Raw genomic sequence first — 23,777 nt, 5'->3', positions numbered from 1 at the left:
CTTCGCTCATATGTGTATACAGGAAGTGGACTTGGTCGTCGTGACGTCACCAATTGGGGTACAACTAAACGCTGAGTATGACATTTTTAGGCGACCAAAAGTGCTAAAATGTACTTTCATGAACTGGAAAAGCACTGCAAGGGTTAAAGTTGCAACACAAAGACCCGGCCAACTCCACAGCGACCTGTCAATCACAGCAACGCCCACCTGCTGCTCCTCCGTTATGGAGCCACACGCGACCATAAATAAATAAATAAATAAATAGTGACGCCGGCTGGCGGAGAGGTGAAAGGATACACAGCAGTGACGGCCCAGTAGGCGATGACGATGGCCAGCAGGAGGAACGTGAACAGAGGGTAGAAGAGGGAACTCATCACATGACCGACGGCTCTGAGAACACAACATCACAAAAATACGTCTCTGAGTCGCATTGTGATGACGTCATCAGTGCAGTCAGACCCAGTAAAACGTATTTAGTTTCCACTGCTCCTCTCCGTCAGAGTCTGACCTGCTGGCTTCTTTGATGAGCGCGATGGCAATGAGGATCCTCTTCCTGAGGAAGATGAGCAGGAGGATGATGACGACCTCCATGATGGCCAGGATGATCACTAAAAAGGAGAAGAGGGAGAGGTCAGGAGGGGGTCTCTTCTTTTTAACGGTGTCAGAGTCTACAGCGGTTACTGACTGAAGGCCAGCCAGGTCTGTCTGATCTGCAGGTAGACGGTGAAGTCGGTCTGGAAGCCGAGTTCCTGGAGCGTCACGTTGGCGCCCGCCTCGCCCTTCAGGTGAGCGTACTCCATGTAGCAGTGGAAGATACCTGGACAGCGAAGATGTTAGAGAAACAGTCAGCAGCTGGACTTATTAAAAACAACACTACAGGGCTCATACACATTCTGACCAGTGGATTTCCAGGACTTTAAACCAAATTTCCATGACCAAACATTTAGTGAATCTGGGCGTAAACATGAAAAAGTGAGAAAAAGTAGTATTTAAACTAACAATGAGATTCCAAAGCATACAGTAAACCTTAAATGACACAAATGAATGAGTTTGATTAAAATAATAAACATTTATATAGATGCCTGTATGTATGCCTGCTTATATTTTGAGCGTCTTTCTTTTAAAAGCATATTCATTATTTCAAACTCGGCGTAAATGAACGACATGAACATAACACATTTTTCAAGGACTTTTCTATGATCGCAAGAACCCTGCAACTAAATGGAAGCAGTGTGCAACAAAAAAGAAACAAGTGTGATCTCAAAGAGAGTGGCTGAAAGAATACAGTTGGTTTTTTTCCCAGTAAGTGAAATGAGAGTTGATGGAAAGCTTTCTTTACTTTAGCTTTTTTTGGTCAGTTCCGTGGAGACTCAATGAGCTGCCAGTTCTCTGACTGAAGTTTCCGTTTAAAGCTTTTGTGCACTTTTCTTTTCACAGCAATCTTTGTGTCGAGCTCTTGTCAGATGTGGAATACGTAACATTGCTGGCTTGGTCTCTCTGTTAAAGTGAGACGTCTTTTTACTGCCATCTACCTCAGGGACTAGAAAGCGCCTCACACAACCCAACTTCCACACATGCAAACCGGATGATGTGTGTTTTAAAAAATGCTTTAATAACGAGGAAGAACATGTTGATTTATCCTCTGTCAGGCTGCATAACAACATTAAAGCACATCGACTCTTTCCCCCCATTTCCGTTCATACCCTCACGCTGCTATTGTGTATTACCTCATCCTCATGGGCATCAATACACATCAAGCTCCAGCGATTAAAATGGAGACCCCGCTCTTTATTCTCCCATTGCCACAGTGAATCTTAACATCGATTATGGCTCTTTTTTTTCTCCATTCACCAGAGACGTGTTTAACTTCCAGATGTGTCTCAATATTATAACTGCAACCGACTCTAAGCAGGTTCTGAATGTGAAGTTTGTTCACATTGGAACTAAAACTGTCAGTATAGATCTTATAAAAACACACCTGATTGTTTAGTGTGCTGTTGATGGACACTATTCACCCACAATGCAATGCACAAAAGAAATGGAGGATAAAATAAATACAATTGTATCTCAGAAAAGGAGAAATTATGTAATTATTTTTAGGGGGAGGGAAACATTCTGCTGTCGCTTCAGTTTGCTGACTAACTACTTAGTGGTAGTCTGATGTATTGCATCATTTCCTTTTTGGATAGAACGGTAAAATGTGTGTGACGAGCACAACGAGTAGTGTGCCTTGGGCCCGTACCGTATCCTATCACCAGTATCACCAGGACAATCATGACCCAGACCATGATCCCGGCCAGGAAGCGCAGCAGGACGATGAAGAGCAGGCTGGTGAGCGTCGCGATGACCAAACCTCTGGAGAGAGAGAGTTGAGGGTGTGAGGCGGGAAGGTGCGCACACACACATACGATCAAAGAACACGCAGATTTACAAAACGCAGGCGGCTGACTTACAGCAGGATCCAGTACCAGGACTGCGTGTAATCCTCGAAGATTTTCATGACCGCCTGGCGAGCCTCAATGACCACGGTGGCGTTCCTGCGGAGAGATTCCTGTTTGTTTAATATGTTTTAGGCGCTACGGGGTTCCTCGTCGGGTGGGGTCCTGTCACGTTAGACTATCATTGACAACACACACGCGCACACACACACACACACACACGTTTACAAGAGCGATGCACTCACTTGACTCCGTCCATGAGATCCTTGGCGTCTCTCATTGTTCCACTTCCGTCTTCGAATTGAGATTTGTTTCCCACGGTTACCACGTCTCCCATCAGGCCCATAGCGGGGAAACACCTGCGAGTGACTGAGGGAAAGTAAAAATGGGGTGGGGGGGGTCATGTGATGCAGCGAAGCTAGGTAGATGCAGACCCACAGGCTCTTTAAACAAATCCATTTTAAATTATTTTAAAAACACCCAAACTTAGTCCGAACCTGGTCGGATAGCTTTATTATGGTCTGAAGAACCAGAAACAAGCAACTGAACTCGACATCTATTGATAAAACAACTCCCGAGAACAGCGACAGAGAAGTTCATGTAATGGCGGCGGCGGCACAAGAGCACCTGGACGGTGTGAAAGACTCCCTCATTCTTCAAGAGATACGAAACGGTAATCAAGCTCTCTCCAGTAAACTCGACGCTAAAACAGCAGAAATTAATCAATCCATCTCTGGACTAAAAGCAATGCTGGATACATTGAACACCCGCACAACCGATTAGCGCAGCAGAGGACCAGCTGGTGGGCCTAGATTCTCACGTCCAAAAACTAACTAAGGAAAGTAGAAATGGGAAATGAGGCTTGGTTTGATTTTCTTTTTTCTGAATAAAACACATGTGTATAAGCCACAACTTTCCAGATATACAGCAGCAATCTGGATGTATACAACGTGCAACACATTTTTGACCCAACTCACATGGTTTGCTGGGGGTCAGCATGGCAGGACAGAGGCCTAAACTGAGGAGTGTTGGTATTCCCTGAAACACAGCAGACAGATATGAAGGTGCTCTCCATCAGTGGGCACGAAGCATCCGAGGAGGTTTGAACTCACCATGCTGTCAGACGCGCCCTCCTTGCAGAACGTCTTGTAGTACGCAAAGTCATTTTTGTTGGTGTAGGCTTTCACCAACGTCATGAACCGTTCGGGGCACTTCTCCACACACATCTGAATAAATGAAAAGAGGAAGCAGCATTTATTGACAAGCAGGACACAGTTTCGTCGAGAGCAGAGCGGCATTTGCTGGAGCGCAGAAGAGAGAAGAGGAGTTCACACCTGCGTGGTGGGACACTGGAACTCCAGCAGCACCATGGGGCTGGCACACTTCATGATGTTGAAGTAGAACAGCAGCGGCTTGTTGCTGTGAAGAGACGCAGAGCGGTCAGAGCCACGTCTGAACCTTAGCTTTATTTACGTTATATATATTTTTGGGCCTTACACAAGCCATGGTACAAGAGAGGAGAGGTGTCATGGGGCGTAGGAAGAAAAAAACAACATAGCAGCACATTTAATGGAAATTAATCATATCTTATCTATCTATTCTAGGAGGTATTGTTGGGGGGGTCAAAGGAGCCGCTGGAAAACAGTGGATAAACATCTAATTTCCGCTGAAAAGTTAAATACAATCTTTGGTGCTTCCTCTTCCTCTTCCTCCCTGCAGCATTAGCCGACTTGTTTTTATTAAAGAACGGCCGCTAACGAAGCGTCGCTTATTCCTGTTCCTGAATTTTCTTTTTTACAACGGCCTGAAGGTGCTCCTTATGGAGGGAGGCCCTCTAGATTACCAAAGTGGGCCCTTTAAACCGCAGAGCGTTAAATAAGGAACTCAACATGAAGCCAGTTCCACAGAGAGTTCTGAATTATACTTATTCTCCAAAAAAAAGTTACGAGATTGATGGAGGAAGGACAACTGCAGATTGACTTGTTTGGATTTAAATTGTTAGGGTAATCTATGAATATTAAGACGTTTTAAACGTCTTTTAAACGTGGCGTTTAAAAAAAGAATAAGAAGAAAGAATACAGAGTTTGTGTCCTGTATTGAAAAACAAATATTCATCATTTTGGTGAGTTCCATTCTGAAAGGAGGATTGTAAAATAACATTTTTCGTATTTATTCATTTATATATCAACTAATTCGGATGTAAAGAGCATTTTCGACAATAATGTTTGTGCGGGTCATCTTCCATAAACGGTCGGTGAATAAAGCACGGTGGTTTTTACGGTTGACGGACATTCGCTGCACTGAAGCTCAAACCTTCCTGCCCATCAATTAGAATTATGACGTGGAAAGCAACTCACGCCAGCGGGGTGCCAGCCTGCCCGCAGAACTGGCCCCGGCTGTCCGTGGGATAGATCACCTTCCTGGGGTCGCCCTGGGTCCAGGCTGGAGCGCAGGAACAGAGAGCAAAGAGGTTACACACACACACAAAAAACAACCTCTATTTGCATTAGAAACATTTTAGATTGGGTTTTCTTTTTTCTTACCCAGTATTCCCACTGCGATATACGCCAGTATGGCAAGAACGAAGAGGATGCAGCACACGATGTCCGTGCAGCCCCTGCAAAGAGAGGACAGAGCAACGTGTGAGGGGGTCAGAGGAGAACAGAAACCTTTATTTTGGGACGACCAGAAGCCTCGTTCCCGCTCACCTGTTCTGGATCGGGCCGTTGAAGTTCGCGTCATACTTCCTCGGCTCGCCTGCACAGCAGGAAAAAGAAGCGCATGTATCACTCTCTGCTTTGTGACGACTGAAGGCGGGATCTCACAGAATGTGTTAAAAATAGAGATGCACCTTGCACTCAGGGCTTTAAAAGAAAAATAAGGGCAGTGGATCTAAGGTTAAGAAACCCCTCCTCCTCCTCCTCCTCCTCTTCCTCCCATTCTTCTGTCAGATGACTTTTCCCTCCAGGCCGACACGCCTGGCAACACAACAAATTCCTCCCTGGTGACTAAGCGAAGGCAAACCCAAGTGAAAGACGGCCACTAGAGGGGGACCAAATAATTTATCTTGCACACTTTCTGAAATGCAAAGCAACTTCATCCAATGAACAAAGCAAAGCACATGTATTGATAGACCCATGTGCATTCCTTCAAGTTCAAACATGGACGCAATGCACTTGACTATTATGTCATTCGTCGTGTCAACTGAGAACTGCTGCAGGAGCCTCGAGGGCAGTCTGCTGCAGGTTATGTGAGGGCAGCGTGTCAGGAGCGACTACGAACGCTGCAAATTCATCAAAGAGCGTTAGCTTCACTTAGCAGGTCAGCGCTCTCCAGGGGCCGAAATAAGAAATCAATGCGCCACATTAGTGATGGAGTGCAGACAGAAAATAATATATACATATATAAAAAAGGGGCAGGCCGCAACCACCGCTCCAACACAGAAAGATATTGGGTTCATAACCAGAGCAACTCAATATTTTAACTGCTTTAAACTCTCTCAAAGCACCAATGCCGAACCCAGCGGCGCCCCGTCTGCATGAAAATGTGGAACATCAGATCCAGACACCTTGAAGCCAACGCGTGGAGTACCATGTTCTCCGTGGCGTCTCTGCATATTAATTATGCATGTCGTCCGGGAGGATAATGCTGCATCAGGCGTTTACCAGGCGAGCGCTCAGAGGAGTCACAGCTTCCTGTTAAGAAACGCATGGGTGCTGCATTTCATGGTGCCGTGCCGCTGTCGTCACTCCCAGGTGCAGTTCAAACGTTTCCATATCGAATTGTAATACCCAAGCATCTTTTTTTTGTCGATTAATACGAGGTCATAGTGAGACTGGACAAGGCAAAGGTGAGCCTGGTTAACTTTGATGTGTAGCTGTAGAAACCAACCAGAGGCTTAAAGAATCATAGATTGGTGAGACGTTAAAGCCGACTCCCTGTAATGATTATATACACACACACACACACACACACACACAGAGTAATATTTGTGCAAAGAGAAAACAAACCACACTGATAAAAGAGCTTCCAGCTCGCTCTCTCTCCCACACACACACACCTACCTGTACAATCAGCACAGCTGCCAGCAAGAGCCACACACACACACACACACACACACACACACTCACTCACTCACTCACACACCCATTCCTTCCCCACAGTGTTGACATGCTGATATCGACTCTCTGCTTTCTCTCAACACAATTCAGAAACTTTTGTTTTAAATGCGTGAGCAGGGCAAGGGGCTAAAGATTAACCAATAATCCTCGGGTCAATTGACTTTGAGGATGAATACAGAATGAAAAAAACAAAGTGAAGAAGCTGAGAATTGATAGAAAACTAGAAGCAAAAAGAGCAGTTTACCGTTCTTTCCATAGAATTCTCCTTCCTCGGGCATGTTGAAGGTCCTCTCTGGGTTAAATGTACAGAGAGCCCTTTCACTTTGTCTGCTTCACGTCTTCCTCACGCTCTCCGCCGGTACGAATGAGGCAGAACGGGGGAGAAAACCCGGGTATTGTGGCGGTGGAAACCAGTCCAACCTGTCCCAGTGAATAGCTGTGAGCGCGCTCCTCTGACTTCCCCCTGTGTTTATCCTGAAACAACTGCCTCTTTCCAATCCGGGCCCCACCTGTGCATCTCCCTTTGTCTCCTCCCACTTCCAAAAGAAAGACGTTCTTGTCTTTCTGTCTGTCTTTCCACTTTTGTTTTCTGTTCCAAAAGACAACCAAACAGGCAAATGTGTTAATCCACAGGAAGAGAGAGAGAGAGAGAGAGAGAGTGAGAGAGAGAAAGAGAAAGAGAGAGAGAGAGCGCGAGAGAGTGAGAGAGAGAGGAGGCGTGGATGTGAATGTGGAGGTGGGGACTAAAGTCAAAGTACTTAGATGTTATCAGAAACATGTGTTTGGAGACAACAAGGAGAAACTCCGCCTGCACCGTTTCCCCTGTGGTGTTTTGTGTCGCTGCAGAGGAGGCGGCATTATTACGTTCAGGGTATTTAATGTATTTTATTGTTTTTTACAGATATATTAATAATAATAATAATAATAATAATAATAGGCAGGGAAAAAAATCCAATATTTTTTTATATTGAATAATTGCCATGTGGAGCAGGTGAAAGAGGATCAATTCAAATCTCTTTTGAATATCTCTCCTTAAAAAGTGGTTTCTCCCACATGGCAGTATTGTGGTTTCTCCCGTCTTGTGAGGACATGGCAGTGTTGCACTGGAGCCAAACGAGATAAAACAGCTGTTTTCATTTTTTCCTGCTTTCGTGCACTCCACACTTTGGATCCCCCTCTGTTCTCTGCAGCCAGAGGAAATCAGAACACAGAATGTGTTAGATTAATTCATAATTCTCACAAAGAGTCCACAGAGGGACTAAATGCCGCAACAGAGACTTTAACTTCATCTGGAATGACTGAAGGTTTCCATCCTCTGTTCTTGTTTCATGGCCAATGTTACTGTGCATGGGGATTCCCATCAGCCCTGGCTCCAATGTAGTTTCCATAACCCAAGAACATTTTTCCAACAAGAGAATCTGACACAGAGGCCGGTAGTTTCGGGGGAATTTGATTTCTTTGACGACGATAGCAGACACAACAACAGTCTTTTCTTCCTGCTGTCCGTTCACTGTTGCACTGTGTGGTAAGTGATGGTTTAACGGTTTAAAGTCAACCTGCAATTAATCCTGAACCTTTTGCTTGGACCGGCTGACAGCAGTGAGCGACGGATGGTGAAGTAAAACCAACGCTTCAGTTTTCTAATGAGGCTTAAATTAATTATTGGTCATCTTTTTTCCTTGGTGGCGGTGACCAATTGTTTTTATCTATTAAAAGCTCTCCAGGGGACCTAATCTAATTCCAATGAGCAACCAGACAAGCCTTGAGCATTTACTAAAACCATTAAAGAAAATGCAATTTGCTACATGAGTAAGAGCTTTGATTCAATTATGAAATGCCACACTGTTTCAAAAGGAGTCTTTTTTTAGGGATAAGCAATCTGTCTTCATATTGAGCTTTTGTTGGTTTGAGCACAGCATTCATGCATCTGGAGCGTTTTCACTGAAACAAAATCAAAAGTGAAACTGGAAAACCAAACATGTGTTTTCCTCCTCGGGTACAGAATTAGTTTTGTTCATTGTGTTGTGCGTCCTCAACGTTCAAGAGCTTCCCCGGGTTCATTTTGTTCTGACCTCTGACCTTCCTGAATCGACAAGAAATCCGAGAGGCCTTTCTTTTCTTTCACGAGAGACATTTTGACATGAGGGCCCCTTCCAATGAAGCGCCACCTCAGGCTGCTGGAGGAGGTTTGTGTGACCCGGGGAGCCGTGTTGTGGGGCGTCAGAGCTCCTGGTAGGGTCTCCCAAGGCAAAGTGGTCCCAGGGGAAGGGGCCAAACCAAGAGAGATTGACTGTCCCCTTTATGAATCGGACAGAAAAGAGTTGTAGTTGTAATCTGTAAATATCCCCGCTGCGGGATTAATAAAGGATTATTTTATTATCTTATTTCATCTTATCACCTTCGTTGGGAAAAGGGAAAGGAGGCTCTCTTCTTGAGCCAGACACTGACCGTTGTTTTATGAAGACAACGGTCCTCAAAACCCACCTCTTCCAACTCTAAAGCCGTGCACCTCTCCTCCACTCTGACCGCTTCTCCACTTTTCTTTTTTTGTTACCAAAAATGTTCTGTTTGTTTGTTTTGTCTTTACATTTTTGTTTTGTTCCGTTTGTCTCTGTCTCTTGTCCCCAATGTAAAGTGTCTTTGTGTACTTAGAGAACCGCTATAAAAGTTTGTATTATTATAATTAAGACGGCATATTGTCCACCGTGAGCTATACAGCTCATATAATATCTCGTACTGTTTTTACTTTTTAAAATCATCCCACCCGCTGCCGCTAAACGCTTAAACTTAGTTACATTTTTTAATCCACCGTCAGAGTAATATATGCTCGCTGAAAGTTGCATTTTATTGAAACAATATGAACAATACCTTTAACAGCAGACAGTGTGACTTGTCGAAGCAGGAGAAGCACAGGTGGAGCTTACAGCCTTAACGATGACTCCGTTAATGATGTTATCTGCTGCACCTGTGTTTGATCAGGTCAACGCGCTCCTAAGGGAGGTCACAAAGCGGCAAGAATGTGAAGCGTTTGGACCGGGCAGGGGCTTCTGCCAACCAACGCCTTGCCCGTGTTGTGCAACAGTACACGCATACTTTATTCCTCCTTTTGTCCGTGGCAACTAAAAGAAGCAGAAGTAATGGTCAAATAAATAGCGGAAGTAAGCAAGAAATTAATTAAATTCAGTTATTCAGTGCGATGCGATAGCCAGACAGCACATAGGCAGACTTTAATACCACCTCAAGGTTACATCTCCCACAGCCCGTTCATTACAGAGAGGGTGTGGAGTGTGTTAGAAACACACGCCCACACACACACACACACATCTTCAGTGCATACCCGCAGTAAAATGTTGCATCCTTTGGCACATCTGTCTGATTATATATTGGAGTCAAAGCAACAACAAAAAACAAGTCATGAAAGTTGGACACGCCCTCCAAACCGCTGTAATGTGTCCCCTCTGTTCCCGTTTCTACTGAACTCATAACGTAACCCCAATTTCTCTCACTCAGTCACAGCTGGCAGAAAGTGAAACCCAGATCCAGTTCAATACATTTAGGTTACATGAGCCTATTTGCTGACACAAGAGGCAAACAGGAAGCCACAGTTGAGATTCCTCAGACACGCATGATGGCCTGTTCCTGACTACAGAAGAAGACCCTTCAAGGGACATCATAGCTGCTGGAATTTACCCAAAAAATGCTTTCTTTCATGTAAACAAAGATAAATATGTCTCATCAATGAGGAGGGTCCAGCGAGATCAGCCAAGATCAACACAACAGAGCTACTGGTGGAAACTAACTAACGAGCGAGGACAGCTCACTGGGGTGGTCTCGCTTTGAAAATCCAAATGACTGCGTTTGTATCGCCTCCTCTCCACCAAACTCATGTGCCGCCCCCAGACTTTTAACAACCAGTCTCACAAGGCCCAGGACGGGGCCTTTTGTATTTCAGGCCCGAGTCCCATGATCCCGTTTGGGTATTTAGGGAATGATGAAGCGCGTTTAAGTGGAAGCGGGTCGGCTGCAATGACAGGCTGTTTGTTCGTAGAGAGGAGGAGCAGATTCAGCTCACGGGAACTGAAATTAAAAACGAATCGGGACTAAATCTGTACATGTAGCCCACGCGAGCTTCGACGAACCGCAAGGACATGAAAGAGAGACCAGAGAAGCTCAGCATCGGGTTTCACAAACCACTCTCCTAAATATGGCACATAATTACAAATCTGCAGCAGGGCACGGCTGCTAGGCTGCCTCCAATCCTGTCATTGAGGTTTCTGGTTTAATCTCGGCCTGAAAATTACTCCAGCATGTGGAGCTGGTGGATCCTGCAGAGAGCATCTGGAGGTTTAGATTATTGTCCTGGCATCCTTTTTTTAGCCGGTCGCCCCTCTACACCAATAAATATTAATGTGCGCTGCACTAAGGGGTTTTCTCCAGGCTGCTCTCTCAAGCTCGCACAGCCTGCAGCCGAGTCGCGAACCATCTTCTCCTTCAGGTCCAAATACGATCACGCTGGTTTCTCCTCCATCCTTGACAAACTCTTGAGTGTTCAAGTATGTGTTCTGCCTCCCAGGGAGGGGTTGGTAATGTGAGTCGGTTTGGCGGGCAGAGTGGAGAAGGGTGTGTGGGCAGAGAAGAAGAGGAGGGGGAAAAAACACTATGTTGAGGCCAGACGGCAGACTTCCACGATTGTTTTTGTTGATACTTTTTGGGGGTTATAACATCCTGCAAGAGCTAGAAACACATCGCTGCAGAACATGCACCAATTGCAAAATCTCTGTTTTCTGAAAATATTCAACTACAGAAAAATAGCAATGTAATTTACTCAAAACGTACGCTTTATGACCTTCCCTTGTAAGAAACACAGAGCTACATAGTACGCTGTGCAACAACAACTATGAGAGGTATTTGGGGTGAGCAGGCAAGCCAAACTAAAGGGAGACTGTTTTGAACACTGCAGACACACTTAAAACTAGATATTATGCAGTCTCGTGTGAAACTGAGCGTAATAAATCTGATATATGACGTCAACCACGCGTCTCTCACGCGCTCTATACATAGAGCCCCATACCAGTCTGAGGAATGTGGCAGCAACTGGCAGTTGTGCTGCCTGACAATGCACGAGGCACTCTGGAGCTCCAGCTCTCTGACTGTGTGGCCTAAATATTTGATTTTGAAAAACATGACGGGCACAAAAGGAAACCAAACAAGTGTATGAACGTGCTCTGTGTGGAGATAAGAAGTCACAGTTTTAAGTGACGTGCAAGTTCATATAAGTTTAAACGGGAAAAGCAGCCGCGGGTAACGATAGTCACCAGCTAACCTAACTAAAACAAAAAGCCCGTTATATTGTAAATACTTCAAGTATTTTAACAGGACGACAAATACAAGTGACAGTCGCTCGGCTTGTTTACAGTCGTGACTAAGTGGAGCAAAGCTGCCCGTGTCGGGACTTTAAATAATTACCATATTTCGGTTTCTCCTCCAGTTCCATGATAACGGGGTGCTTCTTCCGGGGCCAAAGGTGTTGTTGGTGTTGTTGTTGTTTTTGGGGTGGAGACTAACTACAGCATATTTCCAGTCTGAACGGTCTTGACACTTTGGACACTGGGAGAAAATACGCTCCAAAATCTTCCCAGCCCTGCTACCGTTTAGAGGGAGATTCCTCGGGAGCAGAGCTGCTGGCCAATGAAAACGCGGGATGCCGTGATTGGCGAGGGTCTCAGCCAATCGCTGAGCCGAGGCGGGAGTTTACGTTCCTGGGCTGGTTTAATTGCTCGTACCGTTAACTTAAACAGGCAGACCTGTCCAATGGGCTGCTATAACCATCTAACAAGCACCTCATTCAATTAAAATGTATATTTTATTAAAAACATATATGTATAACGAGTTATACATCACTTGTGCTTGTCAATCAGTACTCATTCACAGCGAAAATGTATCTACATCAGCCAAGAGTGCAGCCAAGAGTGCAGCAAATCATTTAGCGGAGCGAAACTTTTATTGGCCTGATGAAAATCAAGACAACATTAATTATATAAGCAATCTATTCATTCATTATTCAACTTACATGCCTAACTTGGCCTGGGATGACTCTGCACTCTGTGAGTCTGGGCAGCTGCTCGTCGGCTCCAGAGGAGGGAGAGAAAACCCCACAAATAGTGAAATTAGAAATACCACAAAGAAATACTACGTGACTAGTTAGAAAAAATGTTAATTTAGTAATAATACAGAGGTATTATGTGCAAAATGTTACATGCATTTTTTTTTATGCAAAATCATTAACTATGCAGAACAGACCCTTCAGAGGATTATATTGATATAATGCATGGGTTGTATTGCATTTGGGTGACATTAAAGGGGCAATCCACCAATATTTCACATCAAGTGCAGTTTACTCACAGAGAGTAGCCTTATATTAAAATTGCCAAAACAGTTGTAATGTCTTCTGTGGCTGCGGAGGGAGCTTTCCGCTGTCATCAGGTACTTGGTGACAACAGAATTGGGCTTGGAGACAACACATGTTTAAGCCGATGTCACAAACTGGGGTCGTGAAGTTTTAAAGACAAGTTTTAAAGACATTTACCAGGCCGTAAACGCAGCACTACAGGTTGCATCACTGGATGTGTGGAATCCAGTGTTTAGGTTGGACTCATATTTGAGACTAGTCAAGATATCTCAGGCTCTGCTGCTTTTACTTTAACAATAAAGCCCCAACTTTACTGAAGTGCAATACTAAGTCACTCAACTGCTGCATATTCCCTTGAATATGTAAACTCTGTTGTAGCTGGTGCAGATGGAGCTAATTTGAACAATGTAATGTATCATGCTGTATGAGCTGACCATACATTATTTTGTTTTTATTCTTTTCATCTGCAAATTAACTATTGCTGTCAAATGAATATGGTGGAGCAAAACATGTGTTTGTCAATGAAAGAAACAGAAAAATAAATTATGACGAAAAGGAATCTGAAGTTTATTTGTATTGAATGCTGCAATGCTGGTTGCATTGAACATTATTGGCTTCCTGCAACTTACAGACAACTTGTCCTTTAGTAGCTCTGTTAATGATAAGACGAAGCATGTGTCATGTGTCGTGTCATCCAGCAGAGAGGAGCACTGCTATGAGAACTGTGCTGCAGTCAGGACCGGAGGGAGGTCTGAACCTATTGGGAAATTGGCAGCAACTCTCACCTTCCTCGGCCATTTTTTTATTATTCTGGGAACTGAAACATGATTACAGCACAACCACACACTCCTCCTGCCAATGAGCCAATCACAGTCGCCATGCAGTTGTTGAAGTTTCCCCCTAAAGGGAAGCCAACTTTAACGATGATGATGCACGAGCACGTAGTTCATCCATAATGTTTATGTCACAGTCTTAATAGTTCATATGCAATACTGCTTTCACACAGATAACATGAATTTCCCATGTGAACGCAGAACACAAGTTGTTAATGGTTTATTCTCGCATGTTGACACGCCCACCTCGGCGTGCTTTACGTGATGACGTCAGCTGTGTTATGACGTTCAGTGAGTTCGCCATCAACCTCAGTGGCGAAACAGGGAAGCCAGAAAACGGGTTGTCGTCCCACTTAACGCAGGTAAGAGCTCCTTAAACAAGTGTCAGTGTTTCTTTTACTACTATTCTCAACGCCCAGAGCTCATTCAGCTCATTGTTACCGAGGTCACAGGGAATTACGTCGTTTACGTCCGAGTTACGAGCTAATTTAGCTATCGCGAGCTAGTGCTGTTAGCTCGTGGCTGCAATGACTTTACTGGACGCACAGGTTAACGTGTGTTGAGCTAAAATATAACTAAAGTCAACCCAACAGGAACGAAAGTCCTTCGTTCGTATCAATTTAATGTGTGTGTGTAAGAAGTGTGTGAGCAAAGCAGTCCGGCACTGCCTCAGAGTGACGACACCGATGTCATCTGAGGACATCAGCTATAAACTCTTGTAAGTCATTGCCATGACTTTCACTGGATGCTACTGTGTAGACCGTTTTAATAAGAATAAGAATACATTTATTTATACAGCACCTTTTTAAAAACAAAGCTTACAAAGTGCTCTACAGAGAAGCAAAGAATAAACATAACTTAAATACCAGTAAGGCAATGAATACAACAAAACCAAACAAATAACCAAAAAGATAAAATGGAGGAGAAAACAAACAAATAAATACAATTTACAAAGAAAACCAGGGGTACAAAAGAACTGCATAATGGATCGTAAAAGGACGACATCACTTAAAAGCAATTAGATAGAAATGGGTTTTAAGAAGTGATTTAAAAGAAGTTTTAGTTTTCAAGTTGTCAGTTCAATTAAATGTGGATTTTTTTTCTTTTCTTTTACAGACTCCCCTTCATCATGGCATTGAGAAGCGCTGCGTGTCGTCTCTTGGTGAACCCTCACAGATGTGCCGTCCTCTCCGCCTGCAGAGCCCAGGGGACCGCAGCGGCTACCCGGCAGGGTGAGTCAGCGCTGCGGTGCCACGTGGAGGCGCTTCAGTGTAATCGGCAGCCAATTACAGTACAGCCAATTACAGTACAGCCCAGTACAGTACAGTATAGTACATTGCGTGGCATGAGGCCACTGTCTAGACCGTAATGTGTGGGTTTCAAACGCTGAACAGCAATGTGGCTGCGGCTGATGTCTGTAAACATGAAGGGAAATTATTAACATGGTAGATTGATTGCTTTTGTAGATTTGTATTGTTTTTGTTGGGGACTTGAAATATCATTTGACACCCACAATTTGTTACCGTACGGTAGCAAATTCAAAGCTCCATTCAACACAGCGCAGTCTAATTTGAAAAAGAGTTAAAGAAGTGTCGTATAATCTTTTCAAACAGATTAAGAAAGTGTGACTAATTTCCCCGTAGACGGTAGTAAATGTGCACATAATTGCACAACATGGCTCTTGTAGTTTCCTTCACAATTTTTTTAATTTCAGGGGAAACCGTAGTGTATCGTTTCTTGCAGGATAATCATTTTTCTGGTTCCAATTCTCCACAGATGCCGAGAAAGTTGAGCCGAAGTCTAAAACGCGTAGGTGTCAACAACTCCTTGTTTTGGAAATTGTCGTCCCAAATCATGTTTTGAATTTGAGTCTTATATTTTATGTTTGTATCTGCGGTTGAAAGGTTTCTGAATTGTTCCTCTTCTAAATGTCTCACAGCGAAGGTCCAGTTCAACTGGCGCGACGGCCTGAACCTGGAGAGCCTTCTGACGGAAGAGGAGGTCATGATCAGAGACTCCATCCGGACCTACTGCCAAGAGAAGCTCATGCCTCGCATCGTTATGGCGAACAGAAATGAAGGTGCGTTTTTTTTCATTCAGCTTTAATGATCAGTTTAGGTGTCTGCCGAACAACACAGGTTCTCAATAAGATCGTGATGCGTTATGTAACGTGTGCGGCGATATTACCGCTTTGTCGACACACTTGAAGTCCAATATAACGTTGTGTGACAGCTGCTTGTGTCATTTTCTGCAGTGTTTCATAGAGAAATTGTGTCAGAGATGGGAGAGATGGGAGTCCTGGGCCCGACCATTAAAGGTGAGTCTGCGTTATTTGACAGGCTGTACTCACTGCATGCATATGTTACAGGCGATCCCAAAATACGGTGTATAACCTTAGTACTATATAAAAGTACAAAGTCTATTTGTACTTCTGTGACATTGGACTTGGGCCATGTGCACACTGGACCTGTGTGTTTTGATTGTTTATTTTATGATGAAAGGTCTTCAGCCCGTTAAACCAGACTTTATTTCCCAACGTTGATTCTTTAACTTGAATTTGATGCTTCACAAACGACTCCTCTTCCTGCATTCCACATGAAGGTTACGGCTGTGCCGGCACGAGCTACGTGGCCTACGGTTTGATCGCCAAAGAAGTGGAGAGCGTGGACAGCGGCTATCGCTCCGTCATGAGCGTGCAGTCGTCGCTCGTCATGCACCCCATTAACGCCTACGGCACAGAGGAGCAGAAACAGAAGTACCTCCCCAGGCTGGGTAAGAGGAGAAACACTGCAACCACAGATATGAATGCATTAGTGATTAAAAACCCAGTGATGAGCTCTTTGGTTTACTCCACTCGGTCTCTCCCAGCTCGCGGTGAGATTCTGGGTTGCTTTGGCTTGACGGAGCCAAACCACGGCAGCGACCCGAGCAGCATGGAAACCAGAGCCAAGTTCAATCCAACCAGTCGCACCTACTCTCTCACTGGCTCCAAGACCTGGTGAGTTTCAATGCAATCTAATTAAGTGGATAAGAAGAGATGTTCCTTGAGCGGCCTCCATATATTTGCATCTCATTGGAGGATGAACTCATTTAGAATTCAACGTCAAGACCTCAAGTCAGGATTTTGTGTAAAACCTTTCGCCATATTGTGTCATTGCAGGGTTTGGACTTTGCTGTTTTACTCGTGACATTAAGTAACACTAATATACACTATTATGTAAAACCAGCGTGATGCTTTACTCCTCCTGGTTTGTTTTCATGTTCCATCAAATCAGGCGATTCTTTCCACATCACGTTAGGAGCAGACACGCCTTGTTTCTGTTCAGCCTGGAGGATCATTCCACCGCAGCCCGAAAAACGGCTGCATCAAAAAAAATAGAGAAAACAGTGCGACGTGTCTGATGGGGAAGAGCTCATTTTAGCTTGTCGAACCGAGCACTAGCGCGTCTGTAATGACTTGACAAACGATGACATGGTTGCATTAAGTGTCTGAGGTTAATATCTGGTATATTCACACCTGAGTACTCTGAATGAATTCTCTCTAAACAGCATGGTGACCTTAGTTGTATGGGGTTTCTCTAAAATCTCTATGATAACGTGTTATGTTGTGGCACAGGGCTCTATGTGACATGAGCTGTCCACATGGTGGAGCTCTTCAGTTTTATTACTGAATGAAACTCAGAGATGGTGCCTTTTTTCTCTCTAGGGTTTACTAGGTTCACATTTGATAAATCAGCGGTTGTCATTTTTGTTTTGTTTTTATACATTTTACAACTTCATGCAAGTAAATAAGGTTATTATGCTGCGAGGCAAAATAAGAAGTATTACAGTGCAGCTGTATTTATTTATATGTATAGTATACTTTAAACAGTTAATGTATTGTTCAATTTGAAGAAAAGAATTTGCCTTGGCAATCAAAAAGGCTATCTTTAATGTTTTTGTTTTTTTAAGTATCAGTTCAGGCACCGTTTAGGCACCAGAACCACACCGGTATCGGAAAAAACCCAAACGATACCCATCCCTAGCTGTAGAGCATAGCTACAGGTCAGACCTGTGTGGTTTACTCTGTGTACCAGTGCGCCTCCCCAACGTTCCCCTTTTCCTCGGCACCCTCAGGATCACCAACTCCCCAGTGGCGGACATCGCCATCGTCTGGGCCAAATGCGACGACGGGAAGGTGCGCGGCTTCATCTTGGAGCGCGGCATGAAGGGCCTGACGACGCCGAAGATCGAGGGGAAGTTCTCCCTGAGAGCCTCGATGACCGGTATGATCGTCATGGACGAGGTGGAGGTCCCCGAGGAGAACCTGCTGCCCAACGTCTCCGGCCTCGCGGTGAGTGGAGCGAGACCTTCGTTTGTGGAACATCTAACCATCTAATCCAGGGTGCAGTGTGGCTCAGTGTTTCATAATTCAAACGACACACATGGCTCATCACACTCCTCCTCTTCCTGCTTCCAGGGTCCGTTCGGCTGCTTGAACAACGCTCGCTACGGTATCGCCTGGGGCGCTCTGGGCGCCGCCGAGTTCTGTTTCCATGCAGCTCGACAGTACACACTCGACAGGTCAGACGTCCCGGTTGTCTCTGTGATGTCATATGTTTTTTGGTCAGAATGATATTCTTTTAGTTCCCTTATGGATTGTTTCTTAATGAACATGTGGCTAACACGGCGCCTGCTGTCGTCTGCACCAGAATCCAGTTCGGCGTGCCGCTGGCAAGGAACCAGCTGATGCAGAAGAAAATGGCCGACATGCTAACCGAGATCACCATCGGCCTGCATGCCTGTCTGCAGCTGGGAAGACTAATCGATGCCAATAGGTAAAGACGTCGCTATCCTGAGGGAAGGGTATTAGATGTGACGGCGTATTGGCATTTGGTATTTTGTCGTAAAAGCACATTTTGACCAGATGATGGCGCTAGATGACGGGTTAAAGGGATCGCCAAAGTTCTTCTAACTCAAACCGCTCTGTAGTTGTTAAAATAGTTTGTTCTGCTCTCAACAGAGCGGCTCCAGACATGATCTCCATGCTGAAGAGGAACAGCTGCGGCAAAGCCCTCGACATCGCCAGGCAGGCCAGAGACATGCTGGGAGGAAACGGCATCTCCGACGAGTACCACATCATCCGCCACGTCATGAACCTGGAGTCTGTGAACACGTACGAAGGTGAGGAGGGAGAAGAGACACACACACACACACACACAATAATGTATTATTTAGTTATAGAGCAGATGATGTATCGGTCTCCTCCTCCAGGTACCCATGACATCCACGCCCTGATCCTGGGCCGAGCCATCACAGGACTGCAGTCCTTCACTGTGGGCAAATAGAGCCGACCTCTTCCCGCCCAAACAGGAAGCCGCTGGCAGAAATGTATTGAGTGCCACTCTGTATAGTGACGATGTTTGATTCCACTCTTAGAGAATATATATATATAATTAAGTGCTTTATTTTGAGAGAAAGAACAAGTCATTATTCACGTATGTCTGAACTTGCGGACTGTTGTGAAGTGTCATTCAGAAGTAGATTTATTTTTATTCAAAAAAGAAGGGCTATTTTTCTACTCCATCACCACACGATCTAAAGCAGAGGTTTCTTCTCTGCTTCCCCAAATCCCCGCGTTGTAAAGACAAATTAATTGTATGGATGGCGGTTCTGAATGAGGTCAAGTTATAGCTTTGCTGCTGGTTGACACTAATATTATAACAAGGAAAATTCATAAAGAGTTTCTATCGGTTTAGATCATTTGATCATTTTTGGGCCTCAAACTGTTCTTTAAATGAAACCTTTGAGAAGTTAATGTATTTGAGATAATGTGTTCATATTCGATTCCCTACATTTCCCAAACAACCGTCCTCGTCTGTTGATTCATTAAAATGTTTCCATTTTAAGTCGAATCTTTGGGCATATCTGATCATTTTGTCTTAAATAGTCTGAATTGGCATGTGTTCTCATAATTTTGACTTAAAGTGACAACCACTTTCTTGAAATGTCATAATTCTGTCTGGTGATTCCAACATAAAGTAATAACTGATCACGGATTGTCTGGACTTTACTTTAAGTTTCACTTGTTTTATTTAATATTGTGTGATTTGGTTGGGCCTCAAACTGTTTTTTTTTTGTTTTTTTTAATAAGAAACCATCTGGGAAGTTTGGAGTGGAACCGCTAACAACACAAAGACTTCTGAAGCCCAACTGGTTATAGTTCATTGTAATCATCATTGAGAAATGGAAGCTGTAAGTCCGCCTGCAGCAGATCTGAAGGAGCTCCAAGCTTTGGAGGCTCAGACTAGACTTTGTGAACTATACTGGCTTGGAGGGAGTGAATACTAATGCGAATGTGTATTGCATATTCTATATTTGTTAGAGCTTTACATCACTTTGTAGAGATTCGTTTTCACTTTAACATTTAAAAACTAAAACTCTAAATTGCCGATAAAACCTCTCTTGCACACTTACTGCAGTGGGCTAGAGGTTAAGCTGCTAGCGGCGGCCAATGGGCCTCAGGCTGCGTCGGACCATTATCTGGGATTTAGATGATTGTAATAAAACTGAATGACGTCGTGCCTAAAGGCCGCATTACGAGCTGATTCCTCTGAATTTAACTGGCTGACGAACTGTTTGGTCAGTGAATCCCGGGACATGCTGGGAAATGTTTGTCAAGGTAAAGCGCTGTCCAGTGGGGTGCCAGGCAGGGTCCCATGATGCATTTCTGCCAGTTTATCCCAGGAGCCGATCGCAATACTGCAACGAAAAACAATCCCTTTCGTCCCGAATATACCGCAGTTATTAAAGAGGCGTCTATAAAACTTTTGACAAGACCATCACTGCTCACCTGTAACTAATCCTGCTCTCATACAAATGTCACCCTTTAAAGTCTGTTTCTTTCATTATTTGCTTTAATTGATTCAATTGGCATTTATTGAATTCAATTTGACTTTTTTATTGTAATATATATTGCTATAGATATATACAAATTGTATCTGTATTGTACTCATTATTGCTATTAATTTATCACAAGCCAGGTCTGTCAGGGACTGTTGTATTTTGTTAAAGGAAATTGTTTTATTTGTTGTTTAAAAGTCAATGCATTTTGCAATAAAAAAAAATGTAGGCCTCAAGAATTCACACGTTTTTTGGGGTGAGAAACGTTTAATTTTTCGTTTGCAAGAAAACGCCACACAAAACAAGCTGTCCAGCTGCTGTTAATAATGTAACATGTAATGTAACATGCTGTAATGTAACATGTTGTATTGTAACATGTTGTAATGTAGCAGGTTGTAATGTAGCAGGTTGTAATGTAGCAGGTTGTAATGTAACATGTTGTAATGTAACATGTTGTATTGTAACATGTTGTAATGTAACATGTTGTAATGTAGCATGTTGTAATGTAGCATGTTGTAATGTAACATGTTGTATTGTAACATGTTGTATTGTAACATGTTGTATTGTAGCATGTTGTATTGTAACATGTTGTATTGTAGCATGTTGTATTGTAACATGTTGTATTGTAGCATGTTGTATTGTAACATGTTGTATTGTAGCATGTTGTAATGTAACATGTTGTATTGTAACATGTTGTATTGTAGCATGTTGTAATGTAACATGTTGTATTGTAACATGTTGTATTGTAGCATGTTGTAATGTAACATGTTGTATTGTAGCATGTTGTAATGTAACAGGTTGTAATGTAGCATGTTGTAATGTAACATGTTGTAATGTAGCATGTTGTAATGTAACAGGTTGTAAACAGTATAGTGTAGTGCTTGGGCCACTTCAAGGAAACTCCCTAAACAGCTTGGATCGGCACTAATAGCCTCTCCGTCGGAAAGAAAAGGGCTTGATTGGTTTTCCTACACGTGACCCCTGAGTCTGAGGACACGCGCGCAGAGTCGCAGCCGAAGAGTCGCCCAAGTGGGCGGAGCCAACAAGTTTATAACCAGTCTCGCTCGGACTCTCCCTCATGTGTGAGTCCACTTCTGAGTGAGAGCTAGAAGAGGAAACAGAACAGAGGTCTCACTGGTTGGAAGAATACGAGCCCAGCCATGAACAGCCACAATCTAACCGCCCTGACCTACTCCAAGTACGACTTCCGCCCGGCCACGGAGGAGCCCATGTACCGGCAGTACAGGCCGCCGATAAAGGACCTGATCCCGCTGCCCAAGGCCGTGGTGTACGTGCTCATGGCGGCCGCCGTGGTGGTGGGAGTCGCCTACGCCATCGTGGGTCACCTCATCAAGGACCTGGCCATCGACATCACAGGTAACGCTTTCTGGGCATTTAAAGTAAAATACATGTACAGCTCCTGTTCATTAACACCAGCAGTCACGTTCATTTGAGCTTAAACTGGATGTTATGTATCACTATTAATATATAGAAGTGGATATTATTACAATATCTTTTTTTTTCATGCAGTTGAACTGTGTGTGTTAGGTTGGTTTGGTCAAGTTTGCTAGTGTATGGACTCAATATGTTAATATATAAGTTGTTTTAATCAAATATATAATATATTGTTACATTTTCATATATATATATATATATATATATTTTTTTTTTGTTTGTTTTTCTTTTAATTATTTCAGACTCATGGGTCCATAGAGCAACACATACAAATACAACAATATATAAAATACCATACAATACGTGGACACAGTCATAATCTTTGCGGTTAAAAAGTCACTCGTGGTTAAAAACATACACATACTATATTATTATCCAATATTTCCAGAAACAAGAAGAATACCTTGTATCACTCTGTTGGCTCAGTTAAGACTTTTATGATTACATGTTACATGAGTCATTTAATCAACATTTACATTTGTATATACAATTCCTTAACACAGCATGGAAAGTGGGAACATTACGAGTCACAAACATATGACTTATAAAACAATTATCTGCATCAATTAGAGCGAACGTCCCTCCACAGTCTTCACATACTCCTGGAGGCTGCAGGTCAGATCAGGCCTTACTACTATTTTAAGGCCTGATCTTCAAAGTAAACAAGACTTCACGAGCCACTGACCTTATGCTCTTAATATTAATGCTATTAAATCTTTTCTAATTAAGAGTGTGTGCTGGGCCCGACCGGCGATGAAGAAAAGGACATGGCCAACAACGCGCAGGCCATGGCCTCCAGCCACCCGCCGCCGGTGCACCCGTTCGCCCACAACGCCTTCCACGTGTGGGACCAGGACGACGTGGTCATCACGCTGCCGCACGACGAGAGCCCCCAGCTCAGCCCCATGCTGATGGCCATCCCCTACATCCCCTCTTTCTTCCCGCACACGCACAGCCCGACGAGCCACAACTCGCTGGTCTTCAACAGCCCGGGGCCGGTCCGAGACCTCAGCATCTCCAGGGAGCTCTGACCGGGGACGAGGGCCGGGGGTCCGTGATCATGAACAGCCTGATGATGTGTGGGAGACCCCAGGGCCCATAAGACACACGCAGATATTATGTCAACGCGTAATAAGACATGGTTGTCCCCGGTCTCATGTTGACTTCCTTCTTACATTTGGACGCTTTCTCAGAATTACGCAACGGGACTTAACGAGATGCTTTCACACACCGCTGTGAGAAGGGGAGCCCAAGGACGAGCGGCATTACGGGAGACGGTCTCTGGACGTCATCTCTGCGTGGCTGAGCCTCAGTTAGATTGTGTTTAGGTCTTTTCTTATAAAGTGTGTCTTATTGACGGATCTGACTGGTGGTTTTTCTGTTACTCTTGTTATTGCTTCAAAAGTGTACCATATGCTCTGCTAAAAAAGAAGAAATATTCCCAGCAGATCAGACTGTGTGCTGGAGGTTTCTACAGCATCGTCTCCAGGCTGTAAACCGACCAATCAGCTGGCTGCGTCCCACGCGCTCAGAGTAAAATGTTTATTTCAAGACACCGAGGGATTAGCTTAAGAGGAAGACTTAACGGAGTTCCAGCAATTCAACATACGTACAAAACACGACTTAATCCTGCAGGTGT

The 23,777-nt window shown here is 44.0% G+C and overlaps 3 protein-coding genes across 4 annotated transcripts in view; 2 read left to right on the top strand and 1 right to left on the bottom strand.

Annotated features, from left to right (window-relative positions):
* Positions 1-12,067, bottom strand: part of LOC306749652 (choline transporter-like protein 2) — an 18,114-nt gene extending 6,047 nt beyond the window's left edge. The window contains exons 1-13 of one of the 2 annotated variants that reach the window (XM_079232966.1): positions 12,026-12,067; positions 5,147-5,195; positions 4,982-5,055; positions 4,796-4,880; positions 3,773-3,857; positions 3,551-3,664; positions 3,416-3,476; positions 2,684-2,807; positions 2,454-2,537; positions 2,243-2,355; positions 686-817; positions 509-608; positions 298-390 (exon numbers count right to left, since the gene is read on the bottom strand). In XM_079232966.1, the coding sequence (XP_079089092.1) occupies positions 298-390; positions 509-608; positions 686-817; positions 2,243-2,355; positions 2,454-2,537; positions 2,684-2,807; positions 3,416-3,476; positions 3,551-3,664; positions 3,773-3,857; positions 4,796-4,880; positions 4,982-5,055; positions 5,147-5,195; positions 12,026-12,053 (1,142 nt within the window). In that variant the 5' untranslated portion in view covers positions 12,054-12,067. Of the gene's footprint in view, positions 1-297; positions 391-508; positions 609-685; positions 818-2,242; positions 2,356-2,453; positions 2,538-2,683; positions 2,808-3,415; positions 3,477-3,550; positions 3,665-3,772; positions 3,858-4,795; positions 4,881-4,981; positions 5,056-5,146; positions 5,196-6,803; positions 6,891-12,025 lie in introns of those variants that run through there. The other variant, XM_079232965.1, reaches the window with a different exon arrangement.
* Positions 12,068-14,123: 2,056 nt separating this feature from the next.
* LOC306749267 (glutaryl-CoA dehydrogenase, mitochondrial-like) lies at positions 14,124-19,853 on the top strand. Its single transcript, XM_079232533.1, has 12 exons — positions 14,124-14,163; positions 14,918-15,033; positions 15,578-15,610; positions 15,741-15,881; positions 16,056-16,118; positions 16,403-16,573; positions 16,670-16,799; positions 17,918-18,134; positions 18,261-18,364; positions 18,493-18,618; positions 18,804-18,964; positions 19,055-19,853. Exons 2-12 carry the CDS (start codon positions 14,931-14,933, stop codon positions 19,126-19,128), a joined length of 1,323 nt encoding a protein of 440 aa, XP_079088659.1. The 5' UTR covers positions 14,124-14,163; positions 14,918-14,930; the 3' UTR covers positions 19,129-19,853.
* Positions 19,854-21,843: 1,990 nt separating this feature from the next.
* Positions 21,844-23,493, top strand: LOC306750124 (uncharacterized protein; the record flags this gene model as incomplete). Its single annotated transcript, XM_079233519.1, has 2 exons — positions 21,844-22,060; positions 22,868-23,493. 2 exons carry the CDS (start codon positions 21,844-21,846, stop codon positions 23,167-23,169), a joined length of 519 nt encoding a protein of 172 aa, XP_079089645.1. The 3' UTR covers positions 23,170-23,493.
* Between the last annotated feature and the right edge of the window lie 284 nt (positions 23,494-23,777).

Source organism: Taurulus bubalis (genome assembly GCF_910589615.1).
Source record: "Taurulus bubalis genome assembly, chromosome: 17".
NCBI lineage: Eukaryota > Metazoa > Chordata > Actinopteri > Perciformes > Cottidae > Taurulus > Taurulus bubalis.
Note: the sequence above shows the minus strand (reverse complement) of the source record. Positions and strands in the feature narration are given on the sequence as shown.

Excerpts from the sequence above, each read along its gene's own strand:
- LOC306749267 (XM_079232533.1), top strand. The coding sequence starts at position 14,931 with ATGGCATTGAGAAGCGCTGCGTGTCGTCTCTTGGTGAACCCTCACAGA. Across the intron at positions 16,119-16,402 it reads CCTGGGCCCGACCATTAAAG|GTTACGGCTGTGCCGGCACG; the intron begins GTGAGTCTGCGT and ends TTCCACATGAAG. Across the intron at positions 18,365-18,492 it reads CGACAGTACACACTCGACAG|AATCCAGTTCGGCGTGCCGC; the intron begins GTCAGACGTCCC and ends CGTCTGCACCAG.